Here is an 18,726-nt window from a genome sequence, read left to right on the forward strand (position 1 = left end):
AAGTCAAATGGTTCTGCATCCTAAGAATTGCTTCTAGCCAGAGAAGCATGTTGCTAGTGTACCCAGGGAATTGTGGTGTTGTCACTGAGGTTCTGAGCCAGCCTAGCAAAAGAAAACATATTAATGAGGAGCACAGAAATGGGTGGCAAGGGAATTCTCTCAGCTAGGTGCCAGCGGGTTTGGTTCAGAGCTTCCTAAGAGACTCAAAATTGCTACTAGGGCTGCGAGGGAGGAAAAGTGCGGTACTCTGTCGAGGCTTGGGAATGCCTGGGTTCGCAGAGCCAGCGGGGTGTGCCTGGGTGAGATGTGGGTGATGGAATGGTCAGTGTGTGCCCAGTGGCAGCTCTCGTATAACCCCCATAGGTGAGTTTGCAAACAGCACCAATAGGAGATCGGGGGTCAGTTGGCCCAAAGCCATCAGTAAAACCTCAGGAGATGAAATGTCACTCAAGGCGGGCAGCAGAATGTAGTACATTACAAACAGCCACACCAAGCCCAGGCAGAGTAAGAGGCAACGAAGTATGGCACGAGGCCAAGGAAGGGACCGTGAGGAAAATCCCTGGCCCTGAGCTGCTGGGAAATGCCAAGCAGTGAAACGTGTTGTGGAAGGTGAGGGGAAGGCCATGGGCAAAGATTTTGAACCCTGCAGAGCAGAAATCCATTATTTGTATATAACACACTTAAAAACTGACCTTTTGTGGAGCTGAGCCCAGCTGCGTGGGTGGTTACAGCTGAAGTGGGGCTAAACCAGGCATTTGGGGGGATTGTCAGAGGGGAGCGAGGGTGCAATGAGAGACTCCCCTTGGGGCCTTTGACATTTCCCCCCAGGCCAGTAGGTGTCTTTGCAGAGACTGTGATGGGCTCTGGATTGGGCCTTCAGCTCCAGCCATGATGGACATGGTATAAATGCTCAAGTGGACAGAATCTGCTCTCCCTTCCTGGGCACCGCTGCTACCTCAGATTCCCACCTGCACAAACGTTCCCTCGCTGGAGTGCAGGGAGGTAGAAATGGATTGTTCCAAAGAGAAGACATTTTTCCTACCATAAAAGCCCCAGCATGGGGTTGGGGTGAGCGAGACTTTCCTGCTAAGCTGGCATTCCTCATGCAGCAGAATCCCTGCTCTCCTAGCTCTGGGATTCTTTTGAATGACAGAAGAGCTTTGTACAAATGGACATGGAGCAGGACGTTCCCAAAGGCATGCAAATGGTCGTCAGCTTTTTTTTTTTTTCCATCAAAAATACAAAATCCTCCCACCAGATCCGCCACCTTTCGCTGTGGTTTTGGCCGGAGCTGCAGAAAGGTGCATGCGATGTCCCCCTGTAGTGGCACTCTCCTTTCTCCCGCAGTTAATCGATTTCATCTCCCGATGGCAGTTGGAGCTTTTTCATAGAGACGGAGAATTTGTCAATACAAAAAACAGGATTTGTCCCAAAATTGTCAAGAAGTTTCCTCAAAACGTCCCATTCTCTCCTTTTTAAAAAAAAATTAAATTTTGGGTTCTTTAATAAACCACATCATGAAGTTCTCCCCTTGTCCCCTTTTTGTCATGTTCTCCCTCCTACCCACCATGTTCGTTACTGATCAGGAGTGCGGTAGTGGATCTCCCTCCATTCCACCTCTGCTTGGGATTCAAACCCCTTTCCCAGTCCTTGTCGAGCTGCTGTGTTCTCCAGCTGTTTTGGTTGGTATGAAATCATTTTCCAAAAGGCTGTGAAATAAATGCATGCACTCCCTTGCACGATGCTCCAGAAGAGATGGGCCTAAGGCCACCCTTCTAAATTGTAACATTGTTGCTGCAAGGGTAAAATTCAAACCCTGGGAAGGCAAGACGTCTTCCTCCTCTTCAAGGTATTTTCATGCTAATTGGTCTGAAAAACTGTGAAATAAAGAGAGTCTTAGTGAGGCCTCTACCAATTAAATTACGTCCCCTCCTGCTCTTGTGTGGTTCCACTGAGGCCAGCTCGGTCCTGGGGGGAGTTGGAGTGTTGGGAGGTATGGGCAGCTGGGGGCTAGCACAGCAGTGATGTAAATGGTACTGACTTTGTGGATTGGTTCATCTTTGGAAGCGTCTCCAAACACTGGGCTGGAGCCCCTAGACTGCAGATTCATGGCTGAATTGCTGCACTTCTGCCTCACGTACACGCTTCCATTCTCCTAAACCATTGGTCTCAATCTTTCCCAGACCCTGCCTTCATGTTTCAGCCCCCTACCATGGTGGGATCCCCGTCTCTTGCAGGCACAAGGGAAGGTGTTCACAGCCGCTGAAACCTGGGGCAGCCCCCACGTGGGGAAACTAGGTTCTAAGCTGTTTGTTACAATGCATTCCTCCAGTTCCCAGCACAGCTCCCAATGGATTCTGGGGGATTTCACAGGGCCACTGGTGCATTGTGGGATGGCTGTCCAAGCTATTTCAGCCTGTACTGTCCACATTCAGGCTAGACTAGTATTTAGCACTACTGCTAGCCAGTCTAATCCCGGTGGTATTTCATACAGGTACAGGCCCCTTGCACGGGGACCCAGTGTGTTTTTCAGGGGTGCTGCTAGGGACTCTAGTATGAGCACAGCCCAGGAGGTGCCATGGTGGCCACTGGGGACGAGAGGAAGAGGCATTACCTGTGAAATTGAGTGCACAGTAGAGCACAATGATGAGGATTCCCAGGACAATGGAGACTATGCTGAGCAACCTGGCCATGCGTCCAAGTCTCCGAGCCCCGTCCATGTCCCCCTGCTGTCCGCTGTTCCTTGACTGGCAGAAAGGAAGACACAAACAGGCGCTTGTCAGGGTTGTGGTTCCAGCTCCGTGGCTGCTTTGTGTCAGTCATCAGCCTTAACCCATGCAAAAGGAGAGCTGCTCTGTTAGCATCTGGGTCTAGACAACTGCGGTAGCATCACCTGGGACGAGTGTCCTGACTTGCAGTCCAAGTTTGTCAACAGTCTTCATTAGCTTCATTAGCGCAACTGCCCTGAAAAGTCCTGGCTGGCATGTGTGCTCTGCAGAGGGTGGAAGTTAGACCAGAGCAAGGGAGGCGGATAACTGTCTAGGTGTGTGTCTAGCAAATACAGCCCATAAGGGCTGTGAGGCTGAACATGACTGCAGCCAGCGGAGATTCTGCTTTGATTCAAAGGGAAGGGTCCTATGTTTTTAGGAGCTTCAATCCTCAGTGTGATTCACTTAGACAGGGCTGGGACAGTGGGGCCATTGCACTTAGGGGCCACCTCTACGAGGAGCACAGTTGCCACCCTCCAAAAATTTACATAATTGAAAACACACACACCTGGGTTTAACACCCACCCCCACCCCCGGCTGCTGAGAGGAGCAGCAGCAGACTGCAGTCTCCATAGCCCTGCACTGCAGCTGTGCAACATGGGCCAAAGTGTGGACTTTTTGTAATATTTTGGATGCCTATTTGTGCCTCAGTTTCCCTTTGTATGTTGCATTGCTAACCAGTAGGTGCGAAAGAGTGAAGAGTGCTCTTGGGGCAGCACAGGAGACGTGGCGGGGGTGTCACCAAGCTAGCAGGGTGGATCAAATGGGTCATTAAAGGATGGGCCGAGGTCGACTCCTATCAGTGGAAAATCCAAAAAGGCAGTGAAAACCTCAGTGGCCAGAACACTGACACCTAGCCCCCAACAAGCCAGAGGCAGGAGGTTTCCCCTCCCCTCGGCAGGGGAACTGAGCAGAGGCCAACTTGATAAGTAAGGACTGAGAGGTGACAGAAAGGGGATAATGGTTGGCTTTTGGGAGAGGCCCAGCCGCTCTCACCTCAGCCTGAGAAAGGGGGCAGAGAGTCCAGAGCAGGTTGGCTGTGAGTTACTCTGGCTTGGCCAGATGGACTATGTCTTAACCTTTATTTCTCTGTGCTGCCTTAAGGAAATTGGACACGGTGTCCCAGCTAAGAAAGTTGCGGGTGCACATTGGTCCCGGCAGAGCGTACGTGTCTCTGACCAGGAGCCTATCAGTTGGACTCGCTGGACAGAGCTCCCGGTGTAAAGCAGGAGCCCAGAGGCTCAGTCTCAGAGGCTGTGTGGCTGTGTGGCCTACCCTGAAGGAATAATGGGACCCCCTGGGGGGACGGTCTGCTACACAGACACAAGATTACATGGTTACTGTTGCAGCCTGCACATGAACAGTTAATGGGCTTTGACTTAACGCTCGGTAACCGCTGGCTTTCATCTCTCTTTAGAGCAGTGGTTTTCAACCTGGGCCTCCGTGGATTATCTGTAAGATTGCCAAAGGGGGCCGCACCTCCACTCGAAATTTTGTAGGTGTCTGCAAAGGAAGAAAGGTTAGAAACCACTGCTTTGGAGTATCCTTCGGCACTCTGCCTCTCTGCTGTACTCTGCCTCTCTGGCTCGCGGCTGGGAGCTGAATGAGCTCCTCCTGCAGTGATGGTTGCTCCTGTGGGGAGGGAATGGCCACCCCAGCTTCTCCATGCTGCTTTCCCCTGCTGCTCTACTGATTTCTTAATGCAGTCTGCTAGACGGTGGCCCTGCCTTGTAACTAAACCTACTGGTTCCCAGGGTACAGCAGGGCTGGGGGAGAGTCATTGGGGGGTGGCTGGAAATGCCTCTCTATGGGATCATTCATAAAGGCTGCACAGAGATTGGGGGCCACCTGTCCCACCACAGCTTTGTCCCCCTATGAGGCTGCTTTAGCAACTTAATGGGAGCCTGGAGGGCACTGCTAGTTTGGATAGGGTAGAGCAGGTTGCAGTAGCCCCTGTCTTTGGGGAGGAGCGGCAGCTCGGAGACCACAGAGACTGTCTGAAACTGGCAGAGAGCTGCTGTGGGGCTGCCTCTCCTGAGTTTGGCCACCGTGACTGAGGAAAAGCCATGGCTCTGGCTGGCTTTCCCGGGGGCTCCTTTCGAACGTGAGTACGGAGAGCGATGTCCCACTGCCAGCCCCAGAAGCTGCTCTGCTCGCGCGCAGAATAGCTGCAGCCTGGGTAGTGGCAGAGCAGGCCTCCCTCGCGTACTGTCCATGCTGAGGCTGAGGGTAGTGACATCATTGCGGGGCTGAACGTGAGGGCTGCCTGCCCCGCTAAAACTCCAGAGCCCACTCACAGCTTGGGGAGCAGTGAGTACAAGGGAATGGCGAACAGCTGGGTCACTGCCAGCCCTGCCTGGAATTGATCCCAAGATCTAGTGGAGACAAAGGCTTCATAGTGGCTGGCAATGCACTGACAGGGACTAGCAATGTCTTGGTAAAGTCGGACACCCTGCAGTACTCTGGCTAGCACCTTGGGGTCTGCTAGGCTGTTTCACCACTGTTGTGCTCTGTACTCCACCTGTACTAACTGTGCTCAGGACCGACCAGACCACATGTAACCCACAATACAATTAGATGGATGATTAGCCTTCAGAATCAGTGACTGATAAGTGATATCCTTGTTAACTTTCTGTTATAATCAGCAATAATCTGGTTTCCAAGTAAAAACACTAGGGCCAAAATTGGGTCATCCCCTGATGAGGGAAACGGGTTACTGCTGCTTGAAGAGAGCGCAAGGGCCATGTTTCTTCTTCTTGGCTGCAGGGCCTGGACGAGGTAGGCAAGGAACAGAGGCTTGACACTTAGCAGAGGGTCAGGCGCTTGGGGCAGCAAAGATGTCACTGCAATCAGACTACTTACAGAGTCTCAGCATGAATGACAAATGCAGTGGCGAGGCAGGAGAGCCCCTCCAGGGCCAAGGAAAATGTTGGCTGCTAGCAGAAGCCCCATTTTCAGTGTGTGTACCCCAACTTTCCCCAGAGCAAACCAATCCCCTGAAACCTCACCTGATGTCTATTGTTTCTGGGAAGTTTTGAGAAAAAAATCAGATAAGGAATTTCAGAGCCTGGTGTTTAGAAATGTCCCCCTGTTGGGAGGTATTAAGGGGTGCAGAGGTCTGGGGGGGCACAGAGGTGAAATCCTGGCCCTACCGAAGGTAAGGGGAGTTCAGCCAGGGAGGCCAGGTTCTCACAGGTTTTCACCCACGTTACAAAAGCTAAACATTTGAAATGTTCTAGCTGTAAAATATAAGCATTTAACATTTCCTTGTGGACTGACGCCACCTCCTCTCCCCAGCCATTATCCATGGCACCCGCTGGTGGAAATGGAGGAATCACAGCACAGAGCTTAGGACACTAGCCTAGGACTTTGGAGACTTCTGCTCTGCCGCAGACACCTGGGTGACCTGGGGCAAGTCGCGTCAGGTACGGCTACATGTCGGGGGCATGTGGAGCACAGACTCTGCCTGCCCAGTGCGGGTGGCAAGGCGCGGCTTAGGCAAGTAGAACAGCAATGGCTCTCTGCATGCCCAAGCACAGCCTCCTCTCTCGACGTGGCTCTCTTTAGTACTGTAGAGTCCTGCTGCTGGAGCCATTCCCCACGGCCTCCCCTCTGCCAGCGCCTACATACCACAGCCTGGCTGCAACCTGCCTTTCACTGCGGTGTAGCTCCACATACGGTATGTTCTGCCGCAACTGTACCCAGGCCAAGTCTGTCTGCTCGGTCTCTGTCTATAACGGGGAGAATAGCAGGGCCCTGCCTCGCACAAGAGGTGTGACAATCAACCCCTCAGCCTGGGAAGCGCTTTGAGGTCTGCTGATAAGAGCTAGGGGGGGTATTATTATTATATTCCATGCCACTGTAACTGGCTGCACATGCGTCCCTCCCACGAACATGCTAGGGTCTGCAGGAGGAGAGCTCTGGTTTAGGGCACCTCAGAAGATCCGTCAGAGCAGGGCTTCCCTCCTGCAGACTCTGTGCACCAGCCTGATTTACCTTTTCGCACTCATTTAAACAGAAGGGGGGGGGGGAATTCCTAGACAAAAACGTAGTTGAAAAGAGGTAAGGTTGAAAGCCTGAGTTTCAATACAGTCCAAAAATCACACTTTCCTTCTGACTTCTCCTTTAAAAAAACCAGACAAAACCCCCTCGTGTGAAAAGGGGTAGCAACGACCCATTAAGAGGTCCAGCAAGTCCCCACTGCCATATAATCAAGCATCATGTTCGCTCAGCCCACCTGACACATACCAGTCACCCTTAAAGTTTGCAAAAATCTAAGCAAAAATCAAACTAACAAATTATTCCTATCCAAGGGTTCCGTTGCCAATATACTGTGTCACCAAACACCACTAATGGTTACTTCTTTAGTCACTACAAAAACAACGAACACGGTGACCAAACATATGGGACTTGTTACACAATACATTTAAAACAGTTAAAAATACAACTTGCAAGGTCTGCCTGGACCTACATCACCATATAAGCACTCCATTTCATAGCCCCAATACATCAGTCATGCCAATTCCAGTCATACAAATATTCTGCCCCATCAGCCCAGCACACTCAAGGAGTATGTAGGGAACTCTGACATAACCTAACGCAGCCTGGATCTTCTTCCTTTCATAAGCTGTAATGCACACGGAATAGAGGATATCCAAATTCAACAGTAAGCTCCTAACAGCTTGTTTGCATTACTGAACAGAAGGTGGCAAAATTAAATCAGGTGGGATGACAGTGAGCGATGGATTATATGGCAGTAGCAGCACTGGTTGAATCCCTTAACTGTTCATTGATAGATTTTTAACATTTGAGATTTTTAAAGGCACAATTTTTTGTAACTAACGTGTAATTTTGGGGGGAAGGTGTATGTTGGACTCCAGTGAAACATGCTTGCATTGGTCTATACGTTCCCTAGCAAAATACAAACAAGGAGTGAAGCCCATCACTGCAGCTTCTGGAACCTTTTTCTCTTGAACAGTTATGAAAAATCCACAAGCATTCACATGGAGTGTTCTGTGAGCATTTATCGCTGTCCATATATTACTCATTGGAATGGAAGGGGTTGATTGTAACTGGTAAATGGCAGTCATCGTGGATTTCACTTTCCACATAAAAACATGAGCAATTTGTGTCCATTAATCAGTGTTGGCAGAGAGGGCATGTTTGTTCAAATGTAAGAATCTCTTGAGGACTAATCAGAGTGTGTGATAGTAGCTGTAGCTGGGAGTTTAGTATTAAAAACTAACCATTGAGAAATGACGACCGAATATGTCTGAATGCACTATGAATCTTGACTTCATGTGGCTAAATAATTAGCATGTGACCTTTTTTAAAACATGCTAGTGGGAACATTTTAGGAGATAAAACCAGCAACATATTCTTTGCGAAATATCAATTTAGCCATTTGAAATGAAGTTTAACAAATGGAATCCTTCCAAGTTGTTCTCTAACGATAATACTGATTACAGTTACAAAGTGCTGTGCATTGCTTGCGCTCAGCCTCACGATAGACCCTCTGTAGTTCCGGCTGGCTAGGGCATCCGTCACTTCTCCGACCCTATGTGCGCGGTGCTGTGCACTGTTAAACAGCCTCTGTGCACACCCCTGCCCAGAGGGGGTGGCCCATTAGTGCTAAGGGGAAGAGGTTTCCTGCATGTGTGTTTGCCAGAAGCTGGGAATGGGTGACGGGATGGATCACTTGATGATTCCTTGTTCTGTTAATTCCCTCTGAGGCACCTGGCATTGGCCACTGTTGGAAGACAGGACACTGGGCTAGATGGACCATTAGTCTGACCCAGTATGGCCGTTCTTATGTTCCTATGTGTAGTGTGTGAAAAGATCTGGGGCCTGTCACATGCAAAGCTCTCTAGAAATAGAGTAGTGCGGTACAGTGGAAAAGAGCAACCCAGCCCTGGCCATCCCTGGGGTTTTACCATTGAGCACTGTGTACCATCAGGAGGCTGTTTGGTTGCATCCTGTTGCGAGGGGCTGAGTGACGCAACGAGAACTGAGAGCACTGGCTCTTTCCAATGCAGCCTTTCCCAGGATTAGGCCCTAAATGCCTTCCCCTTGTTTGGAGAAACTTATGGTTGGTTTGCAGTGTAGGAGCAGCAGGAGAGGGGGTAAGAGAGAGACCTGAGTGTTCCCCGGGGCATCTCTCTGTGTGTCTTGCAGACTAAGTGCTTCCAGTTGTAGCCTGGGCTCTGATGCACACAGGCTCTTTTGTTTTGGACAGCTGAGCCGTCGCAAAGATTCTCTCCTTTCCTCTCTCTGTCTCTTGGTGCGTGCTCATTCAAGCATGTTCCCAGCAGAATGGGCGTGGGGGGGTTGCATACCCTGTACTGGCACTGGTAGTGAGGCTGGTCCCAGAGGGCTCCTTCTCCATTTGCGTGTGTTAGCTCTGCTCTCCGAAATGGAGGGGGGGCTGAAAGCAACTGAAACCTATTAACGGAGGCCCAGGTCAGCGTCACCAAAGCCAGTCCTCAGCTTTGTCAAACAGGGAGACTGAAAAAGATGCACTCAGGTGTCTATGCAGCCAGGCCAGAAGTGACTCATTCCATGAGATCACACTGGGAGAGGAAGGGGGAGATGGGCAGATGATTTTTCTGCTAACCACAAGACCTGCTGGGACCTGAGTGCAGCATTTGAAAGGTGATTTATGAGCCTAACTCCAAAGGCATTCCAATGCTTTCTTCTCTGTCCGCTGCTCAGTGCTAGGAAGCGGCCCTGTGTGCAAAAAGCATTAACTTCAGGGAAAATATAAGAGTGCAAGCCCCCCAACAACTGAAGAAAAGTCAGTGGGCTGTAAGTATGCCCACCACCTGCCACCGTGGCTGCAAGCAGTCTGGATCATGCCCCCAAGGGGAGCTGGTCCCCGGTGCCTAAAGCCTCTGGAGAGTCTGGTTCCTGTCATATCTCTAGCTACTCCTGGGGGAATTCTGCACCACTGCATGTGCACAGAATTCATGTCCCCTGCAGATTTCTTTGTTTCCCTGCAGAAAAATGACTTTCTGACAGGGAAGCAAAGGGAAGCTGCAAGAGCAGCCATGCACCACTCCCTAGCTGCGCAGGTCCATCATTTCAGGCACCTGGAGCAGCCAGCAGAGAGGTAAATCACCACAGGGCTGGGGACACCCCAGCCAGTGGCTCCTACCCTGAGCTGCTAGTCTCAGCTGGGCTGGAGCAGACAAAGATGGGACTTCTTCTTTCCCTACAAGGAGTGGCTGGGGCTGTGTCAGACCCACCCCCAGAAATTTCCTCCAGCTTCAGGAAGCTCAGCATCCTCCCCTGCTTCCTGCCCCCATTGCTCCTCAGCTGTGGGGGGAGGGGTCTCTCTACAGGGAGCTGCTCCCCCATCCTCTGTGCCTCCAGATCTCCCATACTCAGACACCACTGCCAAGCCTCACCCCATACACCCAGAACCCCCCTAGCCCTCCATACCCAAACTCACCCCGTTGAACCTGGACCCCTGCATCTGAAGCCCCCTGTGCCCAGACCACCCCACACTGAGCTTCCTGCATTCAAACCCCCACCCTCCACACTGAGCCCTCACATCCAGACCCCCATGCCACTGACCCCCAATTAACTCCACACAGACCCCCACCCCACCAAGTCTCCCTGTTGAGACGCCCATGCCCAAACCCTTCTTCTGACCCCAGCCACTTTCACCTGGAAGTCCCTGCAGAGTCCCATTGCCCCTGCACCTGGAACCTCCCGCCCCAACAAGCCTCTGTGCATCCAGATCGCCGCCCATACGCACACCCCACACTGAGTTGCCTGCATCCAGATTGTCCCACACAGAATCCTCTCACCCCCCCAACACACCCTAAGCCCCTCCACACTTGGACCTGCATGGTTGAGCCTGCCTGCCCCACACCTGGCGCAGAGGGGCAGGGCCCCAGGGTGTTTCTGGGGCAGGCCCAGGCCTTGTGCTATGTCAGGGTTGGCTGCAGCTTCACCACTGACTCTGTGTCCCGGGGGTGGGGAGGCTGCAGGGTGATCTCCCACCTTTGTGCAGCCAGTGGCCTGTGCTTCTCACTGCCATGCTGGAGCCCCTGCATTGATTTATTGACAAATAAAATGTGCAGAATTTTAAAATATTGTGCGCAGAATTTTGAATTTTTGGGCACCAAATGCCCTCAGAAGTATCTCTAGCCCAGCTGGACATGGGCTCAGCCAAGGTTTACGTGCTTGATCAGGCAAACGTCTGGGTGTTCATACCTTGCTAGGCACAGCAAGCCAATTCAGGGGAAATGTCCAGTGAAGCCACTGGGAACTCTGCCTGCTTGTACAAGGGCTATATTGAACTTGAGATCTCCAGGCTGAGCAGTCTTCTCCTCCCTCAGGACTGAACCAGATCTGGGCACTTCATTACATGGGGCCAGTGCAACGCCATCCACCATGCTCCCTCTGGCTGGGGCAGCGCTCCTCAGCAGACTACATGTGTTTGATGACGATACGTTCCTGCATCCCTTGCACTTACCAAGGTACTTATGCCCCACTGCACTTATGTCTAGAGATGGGCAACTTCCTAACTTGGCTCTTCGGTTCCTCCCCCACTCCAATGGGGCAGGTGTTTGAAAATCAAACCTGCTCATAGCCCCAACACTGCAGCATAGAACTGCTGTGGCACCCAGAAGGAAGAGTGTGGGAGCTACTTTGCTCAGCTGGTGGAAGGATAGCTGGGAGTTATGTGGCTCATTACTGTGTATGTCTAGCAAGACTCCACTATCCCGCTTTCCCCGAACCACTGCATTACAGAGCCAAATAAGCTGAATCCATCTTAGCCCACATCCTGGCTAAGCAGGCTCTCCACTGTGCAACTGATGCCAGCTGGCTCCTGCAAAGAGCCCGATTCCTCTTCTAAATGGAGGCCTGTCTCTGTGGAGGGCTTGCCTATAGCGCCTGACACCACGTCCCTCTCTAAATCTTTATTGGCTTCTGGGGAACCGCTGACTGCACGTTCCCCTCCATGCATTTCTGCACAGTAAGCAGCATGCTGGAGCTCTGGGGCTGCTGCCTTCCCCGAGGTGATTTTTCAAAGGGGAGATTTGCCTGTATTGCACAGTTAAGACTATAAAAGGGGCCCACAGGCCCTGTAAAGCAGCATGGTTCCTTCCTCCAGACTAACTGGGGTGGTACTAATTGGAAGGCTTTGCAGCCTGAGGTGTGAGTATTGAGCCACCTGTGTACAAGGAGGGATGGGAGAATTGTTACCTCTCTTCTCACACTGGCTGATTCTGCCCCAGTACGTGGGAATAGTTAGGGTCAGAAATTGCTTCAATCTCAGTGAAGGGCTCCAGATGCCATCAGCTCCTTGAAAATATCTGAGCCCAGGAACTGGCCGGGTTCCACTTTCTATTTTGAGGGGTAAGTTTGGCTGTTTGTGGATCAAGAGGAAATAGGTTCTTTTCAGTCTTAGGGTTTGTTTTTATTTTCCAGTAAAATCCCTAAACCAGCCCCCGATAAACTGACCTGGTTGGAGTCAATCTGGACTAATGCTTAGTGCAAGAGATCATGTATAAGCTTTCCTGGGTTCTAGTCTCAGCTCTGCCACCAAGTCGCTGGGGGTCACTTTCTCGCTGGGTCAGGGGGATAATATCTTCCCTGCTTCAGGGGGTGTGTCAGTGAGGATTAATGAGTTGCTGATTCAGAAGCTCTGCAAGTGCTGAGTATTCAGGGGAGAAGGTAACTCCCTGGGCAGCATGGCGCGTCAATAGTTAATGTTTGCAAAGAGCCTTTTAGAGCATCAGATGAAAGAGGCACTGGAAGAACAGAGCAGGCATTCATAAAACACTGTTCCCCCTGGCTGCCTGCCTCTGGTCCCTCGGCCAGGCTCGGTGCTACTCTGCAGCCGTTCTCTGGGGGAGAGCCACATAGGAGGAAAATGGATGGGGGCAGCAGGAACCATGAGTTTAAAAAAAAAAAAAAAGATAAGGAAGAAAATGGGCCACTTTTATTCTATAGTTCTTTGAACAATAGGCTCCTGCTTCATCTCTCAGCACTTGAATAGAAACTGCTGGGAGCTCTAGTTCTGCCCTGGTAACTCGCCTGGCAATGGTGCAGCCACACATCAGCTAGCAAACAGATGGGAGGAAGGACCAGGTGTGAGAATTATGATTGTTGTTACCATAACATTAGACATTAAATAACAACCAGGACCCCACGGTGCTGGTGTTGTCCAACCCCAGGAAGGCACACAAGCCCTGCCCCGCGAAGCAGAAGGGCTGGGGGGGTCATGAACATGACAGTAAAATCTGGGGGCATCACATCTACCCAGTCAAGGAGTTTGTTCTGACCTCCTGTACTGGTGTCGGCGTAGTTGGAACTGGTTGGTGGAAAGGGATCAGGCATCGTCCGAAAGTCGATATTTTCCAGAAAGCCTTTGGTTTTGGATGTGCCTTTTTTAGTGGCGAAACGTCGCCGTAAGCCCCAAAGCCGATGCTGTGGGGAGGTCTTCTCCGAACATGCGGGCTGTAAGCCCAGAGCATTGGCCTGGTGTGGCGAGTCAGTAGGGAGACAGCACAGATCCATTGAAACAAACTGATCTCAAGCCTGCCTGAGCCAAATCTAGGTCCTCAATCTAGGCCAAACAGCCCCAGGGTCCCCTGAGGTGAGCACAACAGCAGGCCCTGTGGTTTTTGTCCTGACTGTAACTGAATGCTTGACCCTGCCCTTCCAGTGCCAGTTCACTGCCTCTGCTGGGTGGGAAGCATGACCAGTCTCGCCAGCCCTGTCCTCTAGGCCCACCTGGAATGGATACGGTCATGCCCTGCCACATTTCTGAGGAATCAACTGGCCCTGCTCACAGGGGCTGATCAAGCCAGTACTTTATTGCATCAGCCTTTTTATTATTATTATTATTATTATTATTATTATTATTCTTTTAAAAGAACTTGCTTTTTCTAGCTCCTGCAGTTGTGGAGAAAACTGGCCCATCAGCCCCAGAGGCAGTGATGCCTGCCTGAGTCTGCAGGAGTGAACGCGCCCTGCTCATTTCATGGTGTGTTTTAAAGATGCCTGTTGAAATGCCTGCGTTGCTCACTAGTCTGAGGCTGTTCAAGGCATGTAGGAAAAGAGGGCTGCTTGTCTCAGGTTCAGTAGTACCTCGCGTTGATTTCAGTGGGTTAGCCAGGGAGGAGGGAGCTGCTCTGCGGGAATAAGAACTGCTGAACCTAGCCCAGTAGGACGGTATGTGCAGTTCCCAGAGAACCCATCTTAGTGCCACTGCTGAGTGGAACTGGAGCTGACCATGGAGGGTGGGGAAAGTGCCACCTCTTTTTTCCCCCAAAGGGAAGAGCCGTGCTGCAGGAGCACCCAAAGCGCCACACAATCGTATTTTGGACATATGCACCATTGGGTGTGAGTGGCATCTCCCAGCCGTGCACCTTTGCCGTCTCATACTCAGAGGGAAGGGAGTGCAAACCTGCTGTTCTAGCCTGGGAGCACAGAGGACAGAACAAGAGCAAGGCTTCAGCTCTTAGAGGACCACTGACTCCTGAAGGAGAACCCCCAGTTGTGGCCTACATTCACCCCTTGTTAACCCAACGTCCAGTAGTCCAAGTCTGGTCTGTTTAGGCTGTAAGCTGTCTGGACCCGTGAGCATCTCACCATTGGTTTGTTCCGCACTTAGCACAAAGGGGCCCTGATCTCCTCCAGACCCAGTGTGGAAGGGGGAATAGTAGAAGCTGGGTTCCCTACCTCTACATGCGTGATCTGGGTAGGGGAAGCTACCTAGGCTAAAGGGTAGGTCCTCTCTTCTCCCAGTGTGATGGGAACTGGAACTGGGCCAGTTCTGGGCTGCTTGTGCTCTTGTGTTTGTGTAACAGCACCGGCCCGGAGCAAAGGGACTTCACTGGAGCTGGAACTCAGGCTTTATTTTAACCAACCAGGCTGGGGTATTGGCCTCCAGGTGCTACGGTAACACAAACAATAACGAGCCCGGTGGTGATGGTAGGATCCTGCCTAACGGCTCCGGGTCCCTCGTGGAGAAGGGAGGGTTTATAAATGTCCCGTTGGTGACTCCCTGCATTTCAGGCCCCCCTCCTCTAGGTGCTGTCTGTGTAAGGCCGGTAATGCTGTAACCCCAGGCACAGCCCTGCTCCTGGCCCCCTTGGGAAGGTCTCTTTCTCACCTCCCCATAGCACGCGTGGGGTTACCCCTGTCTAGCCTGGAACGCTCCTAGGCAGTTTTAGGTGCTGAGGGAACTATCACTTCCGGTCTGAAAGGGGTTTCCCTGCCTGGTCCTGGCTTGCTCTTAGTCAGAGCTCCCTGGGGCCCTACCTCCAAGCCCTGTCCCCTTCTCTGCCCTCCCACCGCTGCTCCCCATCCCTCCTAGCAAACTTACTGCTTGGCCCCCACCAGGCTGCAGCCACTGTGGGAGCCTTGGCCTGGGTGTGCAAGACTCTCTTACCCTCCTGGCTGCTCCAGCCTGGGCTCCAGGAGAGTTTAACCCGGGGGAGGTTTGTGTGTCCCCGAGTCCCTTCCATGCCCCCCCAGCTCCGGAGAAACAAACGCTGTTCTGAGCGGGGCAGGATACAAAGAATTCCAGGTTCCTTTCCGGTTTGTAGCTCGGGAGGGAGCCCTAGCTGAGGGCCATCCCCAGCCAGGGCAGCCGGGGTCAGCCTGCTGCTGCTCCTGCTCCTGCTCCAGCAGCGCTGCCTGCCCCAGGCAGGGCCCTTCGCCTGCCCAGCTCCGCCCCGGGCAGTGACCCCAGCCCAGCCGCGCTCCGGGGCAGCGGTGGTGGGAAGGGGCCGCTTGCAGGGGGTGCTGTGATCCCCCTTCAGACAGCGGCTGGTTCCCTTCTGCCGCCTGCCCCCTCCCCAGCCCCAGAGCGCCCATTCCGCGGCTCTGCGCCGGCTCCAGACCGGCTTGTCCCGCTGCGAGCTCTGGGGCCGGGCCCCGCGGGGCTCCGCCTCCCCCGCTAGCCAAGTTCCTTAGAGCCCCCCCCCGGGCTGAACAATCCCCCAGCCCCGGCGCTGCCCCGCGGGACGCGCATCCGAAGGCGGGGGCGGGGGAGGGAAGCGCTGCGAGGCCGGGCAGTGCCGGGGGGGCCGCCGGGGCCGGCTCCGGGGCTCCCTTCCCGGGTCCGCGCAGCCAGGGCGCATCAGCGGGTAGCGCAGCTACCCAGCGGCCATGCCCCGCCCGGCAGCTGGGCGCAGCGCGCTCGGTTCGAAGGGGAAAGCGGGGCTCGGAGTTCAGAAGCGTCCCCTCAAGTGTGCGGGGGGGGGCAGGGCTGGTGGCTGGCGCCCCAGGACCCTGGAGGGGGGCAGGGCTGGTGGCTGGCGCCCCAGGACCCCGGAGAGGGGCGGCAGGGCTGGTGGCTGGAGCCCCAGGACCCTGGAAGGGGGCAGGGCTGGTGGCTGGCGCCCCAGGACCCTGGAGGGGGGCAGGGCTGGTGGCTGGCGCCCCAGGACCCTAGAAGGGGGCAGGGCTGGTGGCTGGCGCCCCAGGACCCCGGAGTGGGGGGCAGGTCTGGTGGCTGGCGCCCCAGGACCCCGGAGTGGGGGGCAGGGCCGGTGGCTGGCGCCCCAGGACCCTAGAAGGGGGCAGGGCTGGTGGCTGGCGCCCCAGGACCCCGGAGGGGGGGGCAGGGCTGGTGGCTGGCGCCCCAGGACCCCGGAGGGGGGGGCAGGGCTGGTGGCTGGCGCCCCAGGACCCTAGAAGGGGGCAGGGCTGGTGGCTGGCGCCCCAGGACCCCGGAGTGGGGGGCAGGTCTGGTGGCTGGCGCCCCAGGACCCCGGAGTGGGGGGCAGGGCCGGTGGCTGGCGCCCCAGGACCCTAGAAGGGGGCAGGGCTGGTGGCTGGCGCCCCAGGACCCCGGAGGGGGGGGCAGGGCTGGTGGCTGGCGCCCCAGGACCCCGGAGGGGGGGGCAGGGCTGGTGGCTGGCGCCCCAGGACCCTAGAAGGGGGCAGGGCTGGTGGCTGGCGCCCCAGGACCCCGGAGAGGGGCGGCAGGGCTGGTGGCTGGCGCCCCAGGACCCCGGAGGGGGGGACAGGGCCGGTGGCTGGCGCCCCAGGACCCCGGAGTGGGGGGCAGGGCTGGTGGCTGGCGCCCCAGGACCCCTCGGGCGGGCGTTCAACACTTACCATGATGGAAAAGACCAAGGCCACGATGTTGATGGGCCAGACGGGGCAGAAGCAGGAGAAGATGGCCAGCACCAGATAGTCCAGCGGCCGGCCCTGCTCCTGGGCGCTGGTGGTGGCGATGGAGGATGCCCGGCCCAGGCTGATCCGGGAGGGCGAGTGCGGGGCCGTCTCCAGGTGCCCGGCGGACCCGGTCTTGTAGGGCAGGCTGTGGCCGTTCTGCTCCGTCTCCAGGGACTTGTCGCTGGCCAGGGTCCCCGAGAAGGACCTGGAGCCGCGGAGCCCCTTCTCGCTGGAGAAGAGCAGCTGCTCCGTCTCCTGGCAGCCCGCGGGCGGGGCCGGGCCCCCCAGCCCCTTCTCGAAGTGCGCCTCGCTGTTGATGGCCATGGCTCGCGGCTCGCTCCTGCGCCAGGCTAGGGCGCCATGCCCGGCGGGCTGGGCGGGGAAGGCAGCGGGCAGCCCCCCGCGGGGCGCTCCAGGGCCGGCCGGGCTGCGGAGCGAACAGCCCGGGCCGACGTGGGAGCCAGGGATCCCCCGCCTCCGCCCCAGGCAGCGCTGCCCTGGCCGGCTCTCGCTCGCTGGAGCGCTCGGGTGCGAGATCCCCTCCTGGCGGTGCCCTGGCTCCAGCCACAGCTCGGCACCTTTCTGCGGGGGCGGCTCCCGCGGGGGAGGGGCCAGCGCTGCCCCTGCCCACCTCTCCGGCGAGGGCTGGCTGGGAATCGGCCCGATGGCACCCGCCGCCCGCAGAGCACTGGCGTGCGCCTTCAGCTAGCGACCCACCGCGGGCAGGCAGCCGAGTTTTGCCAGCCTCTGGGGGGGACCCTGGATCCTTGTTTGCAGGGTTGTAGCTGCGCTGGGCAGCGGGACAAGTGCGGCTGGTAACAGCCTTTTTTGGCCCAACTTCTGCTGATAGGAGAGCAGCTTTCCAGCGCCATCGAGGGCTGCAGAAGAGCTCTGGCTTGCTCCGGAGCTGGTCCCTCTCGCCAGCAGAAGCTGGGCCAAGGAAAGCGGATACAGTTAGGCCGGGCCAGGCACCAGGGAGGCTGCCATGTTTGCCTACGGTGTGAAGGAGCAGGGTGGGTGTTTGGCAAGCAGACACATGTACGTTACATACCCGTGATGCCCATGGGAGTGTCGGTTCTGCACCCAGGAGCCTGGTGGAGGTGGTTTCTGCTAAAGGAGGGGAAGGCTGCACCAGCCACTTCCTCAGCTGGCCGGTTGCACCCACTAACATTTGCAGAGCCGGTGGAAGGGACTCGAACTCGGCTTTGGAGCTGGGTCCAGGACACCTCCTTAGCCCTCCCCTTGGCCAGGAGCTCTCTTTCCGTAGGGATCGCTGGTGTCCAGCCAGCTCCCTCCCTCTCTGTCGGTGGACACAGCAAACTGCAGCTGTGCCAGCAGGTGCCAAGCGAGCCCCTCTGTTCGTCTGCTGCTGTGGCTTTATGGAGGGACCCCTCTTCAGCTTTGCTGGGTTTGGAGGGCTATTGAGCGACCTGTGTTGTGAGTCACCTAATGGATGGGTTTCCTGTTAGCTGAGCAACTTTGAACACGAACTAAACGCTGCTAGGGCCAGCTTATCATCCAGTGCAGTTTGTGCTTTCTGAAATGCCTCCTCCAGCAGAAGCATTGGGGCAGATGTGTGGGGTGCTGGGGCACAGGCTCAGAAACCCTTCCAACTAAAATAGGCTTTAAAAGCTTCAGATGGCGGCCAGGCAGCTTCACTCTGCAGGGCAGGCAGGGGCATGTGGTGGGGCACCAGGAAGCACCAGGCATGTGCTCGTGCTTCCTTGGAAAATGGCTGGAGGATGCTGGACAAAATGGTAGGAATTTTGACTAACAACTGGTGAATGTTAAGGCTAGAAGGGACCCTGTG

General features: G+C 55.1%; 2 protein-coding genes across 3 annotated transcripts in view; one reads left to right on the top strand and one right to left on the bottom strand.

The window, feature by feature from the left end:
* The window catches only part of GOSR1 (golgi SNAP receptor complex member 1), a 99,816-nt gene that overhangs the window by 77,846 nt on the left and 3,244 nt on the right, over positions 1 to 18,726 (top strand). Inside the window, exons 8-9 of one of the 2 annotated variants that reach the window (XM_030536230.1) lie at positions 11,114 to 11,254; positions 13,677 to 13,764. In XM_030536230.1, the coding sequence (XP_030392090.1) occupies positions 11,114 to 11,254; positions 13,677 to 13,749 (214 nt within the window). In that variant the 3' untranslated portion in view covers positions 13,750 to 13,764. Of the gene's footprint in view, positions 1 to 11,113; positions 11,255 to 13,676; positions 13,765 to 18,726 lie in introns of those variants that run through there. The other variant, XM_030536229.1, reaches the window with a different exon arrangement.
* On the bottom strand, positions 1,516 to 17,295 carry TRARG1 (trafficking regulator of GLUT4 (SLC2A4) 1). The gene is made up of 3 exons (XM_030536233.1): positions 16,857 to 17,295; positions 2,615 to 2,747; positions 1,516 to 1,877 (listed from the first exon to the last, which is right to left on the bottom strand). The coding sequence occupies exons 1-3, from the start codon at positions 17,238 to 17,240 to the stop codon at positions 1,861 to 1,863; spliced, it is 534 nt and encodes a 177-aa protein (XP_030392093.1). The 5' UTR covers positions 17,241 to 17,295; the 3' UTR covers positions 1,516 to 1,860.

The sequence above is a fragment of the Gopherus evgoodei genome, chromosome 17 (assembly GCF_007399415.2).
Source record: "Gopherus evgoodei ecotype Sinaloan lineage chromosome 17, rGopEvg1_v1.p, whole genome shotgun sequence".
Taxonomy (NCBI): domain Eukaryota; kingdom Metazoa; phylum Chordata; order Testudines; family Testudinidae; genus Gopherus; species Gopherus evgoodei.

What these genes read in the sequence shown, in the direction of transcription:
- TRARG1 (XM_030536233.1), bottom strand. Translation starts at nt 17,240, where the DNA reads ATGGCCATCAACAGCGAGGCGCACTTCGAGAAGGGGCTGGGGGGCCCG. An exon ending in CCTTGGTCTTTTCCATCATG is followed by an intron (nt 2,748 to 16,856) that starts GTAAGTGTTGAA and finishes CCTTTCTGCCAG; the next exon opens with TCAAGGAACAGCGGACAGCA.